This window comes from Orcinus orca, chromosome 5 (assembly GCF_937001465.1).
Source record: "Orcinus orca chromosome 5, mOrcOrc1.1, whole genome shotgun sequence".
NCBI classification, from domain to species: domain Eukaryota; kingdom Metazoa; phylum Chordata; class Mammalia; order Artiodactyla; family Delphinidae; genus Orcinus; species Orcinus orca.
In genome coordinates this window covers 91,479,262-91,493,547 of record NC_064563.1, presented here as the reverse complement: position 1 = coordinate 91,493,547, position 14,286 = coordinate 91,479,262, and the positions used below count along the sequence as shown (strand labels likewise).

Genomic DNA, 14,286 nt, shown 5'->3' with positions numbered 1-14,286 from the left:
TCTCCACCCACAAATTGTTATCAGGAGGACATTTTTCCTGTTGGCCTTTTCCTTTGATCTGCCAGGTACCATGCATATTGGTTGGAGGCCTCATTTGTTCTATGAACACAATAAAGCACCTAGACTTACTGTGAAATCCTGCATAAGTCTTTCAGAGAACCTTTGTCTGTTCTAACCCTTACTGCTGAGTTTCCCCAAATGCTTTTGGAAGTAAAAATGAGATTCTAGCAAAGCACTCTGAGCTTCTTTGGGGGAAAAGTGATAGAAGATTTTTGGAGCTTTTGAATCTAGTTATATTGAGTATATTCTTTTCCTCCTCTCTTCCAAGCAACTTACATAGAAATGCAACATTAAAAAAAACACAACAACAACAGGCTACAATCAGAAGCAAACATTATGCCCTTTCCTTGAATACACAGATGGTGCTTACTCTGTTTGATCTGTTACCCATTCTGAGTCTGTTAGGAAAACACGACTCCTCTTCCAAGTGCATGCCACTCTTCTTTAATACAACATGCTTCATCTCTGTGAGCATGGAAGGTCTATTTCTGAACCTGCAGCTGCTGCTCATCTTCACAGGAGCAGCAGTGTTTTCCTCCATGTGATAACGTGTAACCCCTCCCATTTTGTTGCATCTTGTCATTGTCAGGCCAGCGGCTTTCACCTCTTCTGGATCTTTCACCTGTAATCACACACGATGCTTTCGGTCAGAATTCTTTGATTCAACTCTGATTTGCCTTAATCTTCCATGGGGGCCCATAAAGTGTTACCCATCTTCTGGGGGCACAGCAGCCCTTTTCCTTCTACTCCTCCTCCCCAGCCTCACAACTGCTTCAATGTCTGTGACATGAGCAGCTCACTCCCCACCCAGGGATTTTACAGCCTTTGTGCTCTCTTTAAGAACTATCATTCTTAAATCTGTGATCTGTTTTCCTGGATAGAATGTGATTTTTCTCATGATTCGACTCAATCTGTAGTGATAATCTCTGCTATTATCTACACTGTTTCTCTTTTCATGGACAAATATACCTTCTGTCCCATAAACCTTTAATGAAGTACATGGCCTACGTTTATTCTTTTTCCCTCTTATTTTCTCTTTTTGTACATGCTTATAGCATCTGCAGACTTGGTGTATAGCTGTAGGTCTGTTGGTGTTTTCTGCCTTCTCTCACTTCCCCTTCTCTGCTCCCTGCTATTCGTGGTCAAATCCTGGATTTTCCTGTTCTCTAAAAAGCCATACTCACCATCATTGTGATCATCACCACTGGTTAGATGGATATTTCTCAGGCCCTGCTTTCACTGTGTTGCTCGCATAGCCTAGAATCTGGGTGGCTCTGGAGGCTTGGGACTCTCAGCCTGGTGCTGTGTGGTCATACCCCCCCCCATACCCTCAGTGCGGTCAGATGAGTCCTCCCACCCCACCAATAGAGTCTGGGTTCTCACTAATACTGTTTCACCTTCACCTCTCCACAGCTTATCTTGATTGCTCTAGCCTCTGAATTGCCGTCATTCTCATGATGTGCCTTATAGGTCCACAATCTGTTATCTACGTTTATAAAAATCTCTAGGCATCTGAAGTTTTTTTTTTTTAAGTTATTTATTTATTTATTTATTTTGGTGGCATTGGGTCTTTATTGCTGGGCACAGGCTTTCTCTAGTTGCGGCAAGCGGGGCCTACTCTTCGTTGCAGTGTGCAGGCTTCTCATTGCAGTGGCTTCTCTTGTTGTGGAGCACGGGCTCTAGGCATGCAGGCTCCAGTAGTTGCGATGCTTGGGCTCAGTAGTTGTGGCTTGCGGGCTCTAGAGCAGGAGGCTCAGTAGTTGTGGTGCACGGGCTTAGTTGCTCCGCGGCATGTGGGATCTTCCTGGACCAGGGATCTAACCCGTGTTGCCTGCATTGGCAGGCAGATTCTTAACCACTGTGCCACCAGGAAAGCCCCTGAAGTTTTTTTTTTAAACTCATTTTGCACCAAAATCTGACCTGAACTGTTGACTCTCATGAAGCTGTCCATAGTCATTACTTTCTTTACTTAATATGAATGCTCATATTTCCATTGCAGAAATATTTATATGCTTGATTATGGGGTTCTGTATGGGGTTTATATTTATAAAACATCTCCAGATCCTTCTCCAGAAGGGTCTGGAGATGTTTTATAAATATATGGAATAAGTGCATATCACCTTTCTAAAAATCTGAAAAATTTCTGAATTCCAAAGTACGTCTGTTCCTAAAACTTTCAGATAAGAAATTGTGGATCTGTAGCGCTTTGAGGTTATAATCAGATTAGATCAGTAGGTGTTTATATACCTACGGCATGGTAGGTACTGTGGTAGAAGAGAAAAAGTAGAAGAGTAAGACAGGTTTCCCGCTTTTGAGTGGTTTGCATTCAAACTGTGTTGCTTTGTTGTTTAACTGTTTGGAAGACAAGACACGTGAAGCAAGGTTGTAAATTCCTGGAGGGCAGGGGAACAGGTAAGTTCTTTGGCATTCCTGTTGGTAGAGTATTACTAATGATGAGGTTATTTCAGAGGACAGACTATTGATTTCCAGCCCATTTAGAGAAGACTGAAGTTCACCTCTCTGGAGCTCAGCTCTCATAAACAGCAGCACCAAAATCCCCACCAGCTCTCAGACCAGGCATCCCAAACATGATGGCACCTCTCACGAACACTGTGTCTGAACTAACTACGCAGGACTAAGGAAGGAGCTGCTGCTACTTCAGTGGCACCTGCTGGTGGCCCCCAAGGAGGCCCCTCTAGGTAAGATCCATTCCAGCCAGGCTCACCCACAGCCTAGGGCTATTCCAGCTTGGGCAGGGACTAGGTAACTATGTTACCTTAAATGCCATTAATATGGAATTAATTTAAATATCTTTTAAGTTGATATTTTAAAAATATGATTTACTCCTTCTGCTTTTTCCCCCAGAAGTTCACATTTAGTTCTTTGTTTTAAATAATGGAAATGATCATGTCCTAACAGACCGACTCCTTTCAGTATCCAGTGAAGGAATGTCAGTTGAAGTGGTATTTACAGATCCCAGACTTGGCGGATGACCTGTTATTTGTAGTTGTTAGCCTGTTCTAGGGGCTAATAGAAAATACTCAGGCTTTGTTTGGCCATTTAAACTATGTGGGCATGAAGACAAAATGCTATGTTAACTGTCATTTACTTTAGTAAGCAGTGTTTCTTGCCTGATAGAGGAGCGGCATCTAATAAGAGCATATATTGAACACTCAGTTCTGACTCTGTTGAGTAAACTGAAGGCAAACAAAAGATCCTTGACTCATTTTCTTACCTCCACTGGAAGGATTCCCCTCCTTTTGTGTCATCGACTTCATCCTCCTCCTTAAACCACTGGTGCTGTGAACTCTGTTCCAGTCACTGACATGTTCTGGTCATGCTTAACCCAGGAGCTGGATTCCAGCCCAAGGTACCTTTGTGCAGGTTGCTCAAGACGTTAGTGCCTGTGGGCAGGGAAATGCCAAACTGGGATTACAGCTACTTCTCTATTTCAAACAGAACTGCCTACTTTGGGCTTTATATTTACAAAATTGCTGTCCCTGAAGGTTAATACTAGCTTTCCATAGCAGATGATTTCTCTTCTGTCTCGCCTTCTTTACTGTTATTAGGTTATCTTCCTTTAGAAGAAGAAATAGTGTTTGTTACCTAGATTTTCTTTTTTCTTTTCAGGAAAATGATGAAAAATGCCTTTCAATTAAATGTAGGACCCCAAGGGAAAAAATACATGTAATTATTAACTAAATATATTCAAGGATCCTTTAGATTGTTCATGGGTTAGTAATCATTAAGCAAACAGATAAAGACCTATTCATATTTTATTTTCTACCTTTTAATTACACTCTCAATAGAAGCAGTAGATTATTGGTAAGGGAAATGATTCCTGTATTATCTCACCTTTCAGTAGGAAGGAATATAAGAGTAGTGGTGCTCTACATTTATTATACTGCATTTTGTTTCACAATCTAAAATATGTTTAGTGTTAAAGATTTTAGGAGGCTCTTTTTACTTTTTTATCTTTTTGCTAAGAATAGCGTAACTTATTAAGCACAAAGACGTTCTTATGAGAGTATCTTTTCCCAGTGCCATGAGTTCAGGAACGTTGGATCAAATATGAGATTTGGGAAGGCTCATATTAATAGTTTCTAGAGAGGAATTAGAATTTGGTTTATGAAGATAGTATTTCTGCACATAGTGGCTTGGAGTACAATACTGTGCCTAATATAGAAGAGGTAATTAACACCTTCTTTGAGGGCGTCTGTGTGCATGGATGAAAATACATTAACGGCTCTGGATTGAAGGTTTACCTTGTGGGCAAATTTGGAGATAAAGTGATATGCGTGGGTAATTCGGTGCAGTGTTAAGGCAAGGGGTTGAAGAGCAAAGGTGCCCATTGTGACAAGGACAGCACAGCATTCTGATGTTCACATGTGCAGGTATTTATTAGTTGTGGAAAGTAGCACATATGAATGCATAATCATTTGATTTGTGTCCTTTAAATGGGTAGGATTTATGATTGGGGGGACATCTTAGTATTGTATGTGGGTATCTCATTCACCTGCAGGTAATTTTCCATCATCTTTATCATCTGTCTGCCTTAATTAGGTACTTTGCTTTGCATACATATTACAATTTAGATGAAGTATCATTTTCTTGTGTATTTTAAGGTAAGCATTAGTGAGACCATAGCCAAGATAAGAAATTTCATTAAAATGTGTCATACCAAATTTTACATTGAAAAATTAAAATCTAGAATGTATACTCAGTAGAAGTAATGAAATTTATTTACCCGTGATAAGAAGGAACACTGTCTTCCTTTTGGATAAGAAAACGGTTTCAACAACAACTAGGCAGTTATAATTCTGTGGTGACTTAAGAAAAACCCAATGCTGCCTTGTAGGATAAGATATCTAATATTCTTCTGTCTTATAATAAGCCTCATGATTAAGCATACATTTGAAAAGTTTGCCATGAGGACATTCTGTAGTCATTTCTGCTTGTAATTGCGTCATTGCAATCTTTAACATTATAAATTAGGGGACTGGACATTGCTCTCAAGGTACCAACTATCAATATATCACTGAAAGGTATAGACAAACAATAAAACAGGAGAGGAAATGCCCTCTAAATTAATTTTATAAAGTATTATCCTACAGCAAATGACCATTATGTGTTCAGCCCTGGGCTGAGGCAGAGGTAAAACTCTGAGAGTCCTAAACTGCTCAGGAAAAGCCCTGCCTTTTTCTTTCATTGAGGCTGGAGCCCAAGCAGGAGGGGAAGTAACTTAGGCCATAGCTTCCGTTTGACCAGTTCAATGAAGAAAACTCGGAGCAGCTTGCAAAATTGTCGAGTACTGAGCATCGCAGTCTCTCCCCTCAGTTTTATGCCCTCTCCCCTTTCAAGTGCCCATTGTGTTCTTGCTTTTAAATCCCCTTCTGCAGTCAAATTAGGAAGATAGTGGATATACTCAAGGTAGGAAGATAGGTAGCTTTGTGTGATGGTTTAAGACACAGACTTTGGAATTACATAAATATAAATGTGAATCTTAGCTCTATGAACTGGGAACATTGCTTCAACTCTCTTGAGCCTCAGCTTCCTCATCTTTATTATAGGAACAATAATAAAATTACCTTTAGGATGTGATATAAGAATATGAGGACATTTAAAGCATATTGTACAGCACCTACCTTAAGGGGCAAGGAGTAGGGGAAGAATCTTTTGTCAGTCCTTACAAGTTACAGTTGTTCTTTTGTCTACGCAGAGCCTAATGATGTCTATTTTAACCATGTTGACATTATTGAGCCAACTTCTTTGTTCCCCTTTTCTCTTCCTTTAACCTTAGATCCTCTCCTCCAGTCTTTATAGATTTCTGAGTATTGAGGCTCTAGAACCTATTTTCATGGTGTTCACACCCTTCTCTTGAACATGTTCAGACCTAACTCTGCCCTATTCTTTGCAGTTAGGAATTTAGACCCCAGGGTTTCTAGTCCAACTGACACAGCTTTCACAACATACTCTAGCACCCAAGACTTTTGTGGTGACCGCTGACTGAGAGTGGGAGTCACTGACCATCTATCTACTCTGTGATAGCACCATGTGAGGTTTGGGGGAAACCTCCCAGTCTCCTTCTTAGAGTGTTAACAGGAAAGGATTTATAGGATGGAGTGCATGGATGGAACACAGAAATGAACCTTACTCTCTCAGAAATTGGGAAAGAGGAGTTATAAGCAAATAAAATCTCAAGTCTTGGGGAATAACATCCAGGTACACTTTATACATCGAATCTGTATAATGTGTAGTGGCAATCTGCATTGATCATGATTGATTCTAGATATTAGAAACCTAAGAATTGACTAAAAATCAGTAAAAAAAAAAAAAATTCTCAATTTGAAAGGAAAAGGTTGATTAATAACAGCACCCCTTTGACATTCACAGAGGAAACTTCACAGGCTTTTGAGAAACCCTACATTCTTAAATACCCCTATCTTTTATAGAATTCATATATGAGTTGAGAATAACAGAGACACAGCTTAACAGTTGCTATGCTCATTAACGAGCTAAATGACTATTCCATGTCAGAAATCTCCTCAGTCTTCATTCAAATTTGTGTCTCAACAAAGTTACAAATTACAACCTGTCATAACCTTGTAAAATTCACTCATGAATGGTTAAAACCAGCAATGTTAAATCTGTGAATGCCAAGGGTCTCCTGTAATAATAAGAGACATTCATGCGAGTAGCTTCGGTAATTATCGTGGAGAACAGTAACAATTATATATCTCATTAAACAAGTGCCTAATTAATGTTGTTGTAAATTTTGCTTGATTAGAACACAGTCTCTATAGTTGTTGCTCATACAACATGGCTGGCTGCCCTCACAACTGTTAATAAAAGTGAAAGGGAAAATTGACTTTTGGTTCACAGTTTTAGTCATGGCTTAGAGAGGTACTTAATGGATAGGAATGTAATATCCTTTATGCCTTGAGGAATCCATACTTAGTGAATGATGTATGATAACCATTTATTCATGTGTTAATTCCTTTAGTGTGGTGAAATCATATATCTATGGATTAGGAACTCAGTCATTAGAACACAAGTAAGCAATTGAATATTGGAGTCGAGAAACTCCTGCATCAAGGACAATCTGTTATAAAGTATTTATTGAGAATTTGCTGTGTCCTTGCATCATGCCAGATTCCAGACTATGTTGGTGAATTCCCATTTGAATTCACCTCCATGTGCATGCTCCTCCAAAACGGAATGACTGTGATAAAATGGAAAGGTATAGTTTTTAAAAAAAAAAAAAATTCAACTTTATTGAGATATAATTGACATAACACTGTGACCCATTTTAAGTGTACAGTTTGATAAGCTTTGACAATTGTATACATTCATGCAACCACTACCTCAATCAAGGACATTTCTCTCACCTGAAAAACTTCTCATACACACCCTCTACCACGACCACCCCTCCTTGACACCTCAGGCAACCACTAATGTGACTTCTATCACAATATACTAGTTATGCTTTTTAAAAAGAATTTCACATAGAGGGAATCACAGCATGCTTTTTTGTGTCCAATTTCTTTAGCATTATATTTTTGAGATCCATGCTGTTGCTTGAATTAATTTCCTTTCATTGCTGAGTAGTATTCCATTTTATGAATACACCATAATTTGTTTAGACATTCAACTGTCGAAGGCTGTTTTGGTTTAAGGTTTTGGGATACAAGGAATAAAAACTTTAGTTTTCTTTTTTTGTAATATCTTTTTCTGGTTTTGGTATCAGGGTGATGCTAATCTCCTAAAAGTAGTTACAAAGTGTTCTCTTTTCTCCCATTTGCAGAAAGAATTTAAGAGTAGTATTAATCCTTTAAATGTTTGGTAGAATTTACTAGTGATTCCATCAGGGCCTGGAGTTTCCCTGTAGAAAGAACTTTGTGTCTTTCAAGACATTACAGGTAGAATCATAGTAGTTTACTAATAAGTTCATTATTCATACATTCTTCATATAATCTCTACTCTGAGATTCTCTGGTTTTATAAAAATAATGAATATTAAAATATTTGGCTATGTCTGGTGTGCTATAAGTGGCAGTGTAAAGTTACCCAAGGATGTGATGCAGATGCTTGAATTGGGAAGGTAGCAATGGAGGAGAGACCAATTACAAACTAGGTATGAGGTTGTGGGGTGCTTAGTTTACCTTCCCGTATTACAACCTTAGGAACTGAGGGAAGATGGATGGTCCTTCAGCAGCTTATGAGTTTTAGGTATCTTGTTAAGTGGAGGTTTTAAGAGGTAAGTTAATAATGACCTTTTAGAATTTAAGACAAAGTTTTAATAGATATTTTCATTTATCTCTTAAGATGGCAGATTCTTGAATATGTTTGCATGCCAGGAGGTAGGAATCCATGGCCAAAAAAAAAAAAGAGAGAGTTGAAAAATAAGAGAATGATATGGAAGTTCTTGTAGATGTGGGAGTGATTTGCACTAGTTAGAAGAAATCCTGTTTCCTCCAGGCTTAAGAAAATTCTTGAAGAGGCAGATGTCAGTTGGGGCTAGGAATTGGAGGGAACATTTTAGAGAAAAGTTTGGGAAGGTAGGAGAATGTGTTTAACAAGAACAATGTTTACGGTTTACAGATCACAATGAAAGAGTTTGAGCAAAAGGGAGACATGGAAGGAAGTACAGAGCATTTTGAGGGTGAAATTATGAAACAAGAGAGAAGACCAAAAGGACTTCAACTTGGTAGTGGGGATAATGGTTCCAAATGGAACTCTAGTTTGAAGTTCTTCTGCTGCCAGAGCAAGCAGAGTATCCAGGGTGATTGTAGACTTGTTGACAAAAGCAACTTGAAATCTTGGTTCTGTCGTCCCCGAAAATAAACCTTAGTAACTCTAAAAGCTCTGTTTATGGGGTTTTAAAATATTATCTACATGGAAACAGATTAAAATATAACACCTAGTAAAATGTAGAGGTTTTGGTTTATTTGTTGAGTCAGAGAAAGTAAAAATATTTATTACGATAATATATAATAAAACTTGAAAAACTAGTGTCGTTAGCACCTTGGAAGACAGGAATGAAAGCCTACATGACTTTAGTAAATCAGGAAAGTGAATATGAGTTTGTAGCTCAATAGAAATTGTTACAGTACATGTAAGTAGGGAAATCAAAATACGTATTAGAGATTCAGAGTATCCCAAGGCTTTCTGGGAAAAAACCACAAGAATAATAGAATAATATATATCATGTATCCATCAGTTAAAGTATTATAGGTAATTCAGTTTATATATACCAAGCACCAACCATATGAAAGGTATCGTGCAAGACCCTTTTCTGTATACTGTGGTGATTAACTTTATTAAAAAGTCAGAATATGCAACGTTTAGGGTAGTTTATGGACTAGCGGAAAGAGAGCACAGGTACCCGGAATTTAGATTGAATTTAGTTCCTTAGGTATCTTGTCAGAAGCTAAATGGCCACGTAATGCAGAGGCAAGCACAGCATGCTGTTGCATAGCCCTGGTCCCTAATGCAGGGCCATCCCTAGGATGTGTGGGGCTTCTGTCTGTATAAAGAATTTGATTAACTATTGTACTACAAAATTCATGGGCTCATGTGAGGTATAATGATTATTGATGAAGGGTTACAATATTGGGTAGAGAAGAAGAACTTAACATTTGCTAATTGTCCATTCAGTGCGAGTGAAGACTGTTCATGGTGTCCAGACACCATTTCTTTCTGCTCAGTCCTAGGAATTCTCTTTTCTTGTCCAGTATTTTCAAGTGTACCGCTTCGGGCTGATTTTATATCTCAGGCCATGAGAAAAGGTTAGCAATGCTGTTATTGCTCATAAAGCCATGGCTCATCTAAAATAGCCAAGAAACAAAAGAAAATGCTAATTTTAATTTTAGGTTTTTTTTTTTCTGAGTCTGTTTTCCTTGGACCAGTACCATGTATGTAATTTGTGAGGCTCAGTGCAAAGCAAAAATGCAGGGCCCCTTGTTTAAAAATTAAGCATGTCAAGATGGCGATACAAGGTCCATGAAGCAGGCCCTGCCTTGGACTTTTACCAGTGTGTACTGTCAGTATCAATAGTCATGTGGGAAGCACCCTAGAATCATGCAGAATGTGACAGGGGGAATGAATTTGTCACAGATAACTTACAACTTGGATAACATGGCATATGATATAGAATATCAAGAGTTGATAGTTCATATTTCAGTGAAGTTATTGGTTAAATGTTGAATTCTTGCTGTTGCAGAACCACAGGCTAGGGTGTGGGGATGGAGGAGGATGACCAAAAGAGGTTCACTGTTTACTAGGTTGAAAGATACAGACATTAGGAACCATAAAACTGACAGAGCATGATGTCTGCTTGTTTATACCTATAATGGAGGTATAAACAAGAACAATAGGAAAAGTAGGAGTAAATAAACTTTGGTGGGTAGTGTGGAAAAGCCTTTTAGGAAAAAAAAGAAAATGACTTTAGTCAGACCAAGATGGGTAGTATTTCAAATGCCAGAGGTTAAGTGGCAGACCTTCCAGACAAAAAGGACAGCATGAGCAAAGACAGTGAAATGAAGAGCGTGTTGATAGATATGCCTACATGCTGGGACTTTCAGGCATTCTTTTGTTATATTTATTGAACATCTGTTTTCCAGGCACTGAGCCAGAAGCATGGGTATAAAAGTATAGGTTTAGGAATCAGACAAAGCATCTACCACTTACCAGCTGTGTGACTGGAGACACCTTACTTAACCACTCTGAGCCCCAGTTTTAGTCATCTGTAAAATAAAGACATTGGTTTTACAGAATTAATATAAAAGTTAAATGAGGTAATGTCTATAAATACTCCAACCAGCACCCTCAATCCAGTGAAGGAGAAAGCAAATAAATAACTGTGATAACACATGCTGTGAAAGCACGGAAAGGAGAGTGGCTCTCTCTGTCTGAGGGTTTTGTGCCTCACTTCCTAAAAAGGGATGATATTTGAACTTGGGGCTGAAGGGTAAGTATGTGTTTATAAGCGAAAGGGAAGCCGAGAAAGATTCTCTTAGGCTGAGGTTTGAAAACGATGAACCCCTTTATGATCTGTATGGGGTTGGAAGACAGGGAGTAGCAACAGGAAACAAAAGCAGACCATGTATACGTCTATAAAATCTTTCATTGCCACTCCAAACCCTTTTTAGTCAATTCAAAATATCAGACTCTTCCACTGAGAAAAGGCAAGAGACCTGTGCTGAAAGTTACCTCAGGTAAGATGTAAACAAGTTTGCATGAGAGCTTCTGTAGCAGATGTTCTGTGTATTTTCTTCCTTCTACAAGAAGTTTGGAGCCAGGAGAGAGAGACAACTCTCAGGAAATGTAGTTGCTTTTCCCATCCTCATGTGGAACATTTTGCTTAGTTGGCAGACATTTAACAACACATGATTGGCTCTTTTAAAAACAGGAGTCTTAGCGGTCTTGGTTGATACGTCTTATCATGTGCTTGGTGCTTTAAAGTGCATGTCTTTTTCTGTCTTCTCCCTCCAGACTGAACACTTGCCTCTGCAGACTCAGTTCAAAGGAAGAGAGGCTGGCAGTCTCCAGCGCTCTGTAAGTAACATGGTCCTCTAGTAGGGTCAGCCCAGGCGGAGCCGGGGACCACCATGTTTATTAAAATACTGTTTTATTTCCATGAAATTTTGTTTTATTCACCTCTGCTCTCTGACCATCTGTGGTGTGATTTTGTAAAGTCCTTGAGCTTGCTTATTCCTCTTAGAAGTAATCAAGTTTTACGAAACCAGTAACCTGACAGAGGCTCAGTACCAGACACACCATAGAGCATCAGGGAGGTTCATTTTATGGTGTCAGCTGTGACCCAGAGTCAAGCGAGGAAGAAAGGTCAAGACAAGAGGCTATTTTTTGACAGCATTTCTTAATCCTCAGCCACGTTGGGCATACAGTCAAATACCAGTTCATTTCACTGTGTCTCTTCCCTAATTCCCCAGTGCTGAATCCTGAAGCTTCTTTTGGTTTTGTTTTGGTTGTTTTAGTTCTCTTTATTATCTCATGCATGGATTCCAAGCTTGAGCCTTGCTGAGAGACTCCTGCAGTTCACAACCTTGTTTTTCTCCAGTTTACCTTAATTGATACCAGTTCCAAATTTTGAAACCTGAAACTGACCACAGTCCTCATTAGTCACAATTTTCTATTTAGGAGATGCCACCACTCTTGTACAGGTATTGTAAGCAACAAGTGACTGGAAAATGATAAGTTGTTGAACTTTACCTTGCCATTCAATTGCTTGTGTGTAATGAATTCTGTTCTTGCCTGTTTTTACCCAAGAGCTAGAAAAAATACAAACAGCTGCTCTGATAATGTAAGCAATGTTTGAATTTTTAGAATGGACTGAATAGCAGAAGATTTGACTACGAAGATGAGAATCCAGTGGGGGAAGATGGGATTCAGCAGATGTACCCCCTCTACAATCAGATGGGCTACCAAGACGGGAGTCCTGGCAAATATCATCCAAGCCGTGACCTGGAGAGAGTCTACATCAACCCACGGGAGCATTACGTGTGATTGTCCTCTTTCTCCAATGGTGTTCTAACAAATGTTTATTCTTAGATTGAGGGAGAGAAACTGAGGCCAATAGGTATGCTTTTATTCTGTCTTGTATAAAACAATCCCAGTCTAAGTATATCAGAAGTAGTGATGAATGACTTGGAGCCAATAGCACATTTCTTCGTTTCATTAAGAATTTCTTAATCACCAGCTGTGTTTTTGAACTAGGCTCTAGCTTTGTGTGTTTCTGTGATGATGGTGTTTAACTACTAACATTTGGCCTACAACGGCATGTGCATTTAAAAGTAAAGCATCTGCCTGGGATGACAGCAGTGATTCTCCAGAACGAAAGGCCCCAGCTGTGAGTATTAACCTCACTGGGTCTCAGGCAGACCAGCCTGTTCATCTGTAACTCAAATGGGCAGGAAAAGGAGCTCAGAATCCATCTCACTAATTATTTAGTTGGGATTTGGCTTTTCCTGACATGCTTAATACAATTACAATACCTCCTTACAAACAGGAGGCCTGAGAAAAGAGGCAAAATTTGCTGTTTATCCCAGAAACAATAACAAAAGGCAGTTCGGACCTTCAAGTCTGTTGGTTTCGTTTAGACTCTTGTGATATTGTAATATGCATTCCTTCCTGATCACCAAGGTCCTGAGGGATGCGTATTTCTTGCTATTATCGGCCTAATCTTGATGAGCTGTATGCTAACCAGGGTTCTTCTCTTACTCGGTCATTGTTCCCACAGTTCTGTTCTTTATAGTCCAGATTAGCCTATTTCCCACCTATTAAATTCTAGAAGCCCTGTCTAAATGGTGGACAACCTTGAGCCTTGAGCCCTCTTTTCTGTGGTATTGTATATGACAGACTCAGCTTTCACTACTGAAATTTCTTTCAAGCTAATCCTGTCCGCACAGGCTTTGGCTACCCTTTGCATTCTTCAGACTTTTTATTGTCTGTGTTTTATCTACCTCAGAAAAAAGCCTGCTGGAAAATCACCATGAAATAACCCCTACTCTTAAAACCCAGCTAGAGAATTTGAAAACCTAAAAAAACAAAAAGTGCCTTTAATATGGCATATGTGCTAAACCCACATGTGGTCCTTGATCCCTCTTCCCCTACTTTAACTGGTCAATAATAAGAGTAAAGAGATACTAAAATGCAAATAATACAGTGACTGACTTACCAGTCTGGAGTTTTCTCACTTCCCTTTGCCAACTTTTCCTCGATGAGCTTGAAGATAGCAATTATAGTGGGGTGAGCAGAGGAAGAAACACAGGTACATGTGCAAGTGTCAATCATCTGCCCTCATATCTTAAGAAAAGCATTGCTTTACTATGTGTTCTGGAAGATTATGGGTCTGTCACAGATACAAAAAACACTGCAGACTTGTCATGTATTAGGAAAGAGTGACATAAACACTAAAATAAAATAGTACACGTTTCCAACCTAAGCTTCAAGGGAATAGGAGAATATTAACATAGATTTCTAATGGGATACCAAAGATACATTATGATTCACGTTTTGCTGGCTGTAGTTCTTGCTTGTGTGTTTGTTTCCTTTCTTCAGTTGCCATGCTTTGTCAGACGAATTATCCAGGTTGTTCTACAGTAGTAATACACCACCCCCCTCCATTACCTGGGTGACCAGCAATTCTGTAAAAGATGATGGTTACGTGGAATCAAAGGGTAAATTCCAAGGACCATCATTGCTGTTT

General features: G+C 39.1%; 1 protein-coding gene across 1 annotated transcript in view; it reads left to right on the top strand.

Moving 5' to 3' along the window:
* NECTIN3 (nectin cell adhesion molecule 3) overlaps nt 1-12,699 on the top strand; it is a 137,512-nt gene extending 124,813 nt beyond the window's left edge. Inside the window, exons 8-9 of the mRNA XM_004272074.3 lie at nt 11,553-11,615; nt 12,405-12,699. Coding sequence (XP_004272122.1) covers nt 11,553-11,615; nt 12,405-12,584 — 243 coding nt within the window. The 3' untranslated portion in view covers nt 12,585-12,699. The remainder of the gene's footprint in view (nt 1-11,552; nt 11,616-12,404) is intronic.
* The last annotated feature ends 1,587 nt before the right edge of the window (nt 12,700-14,286 follow it).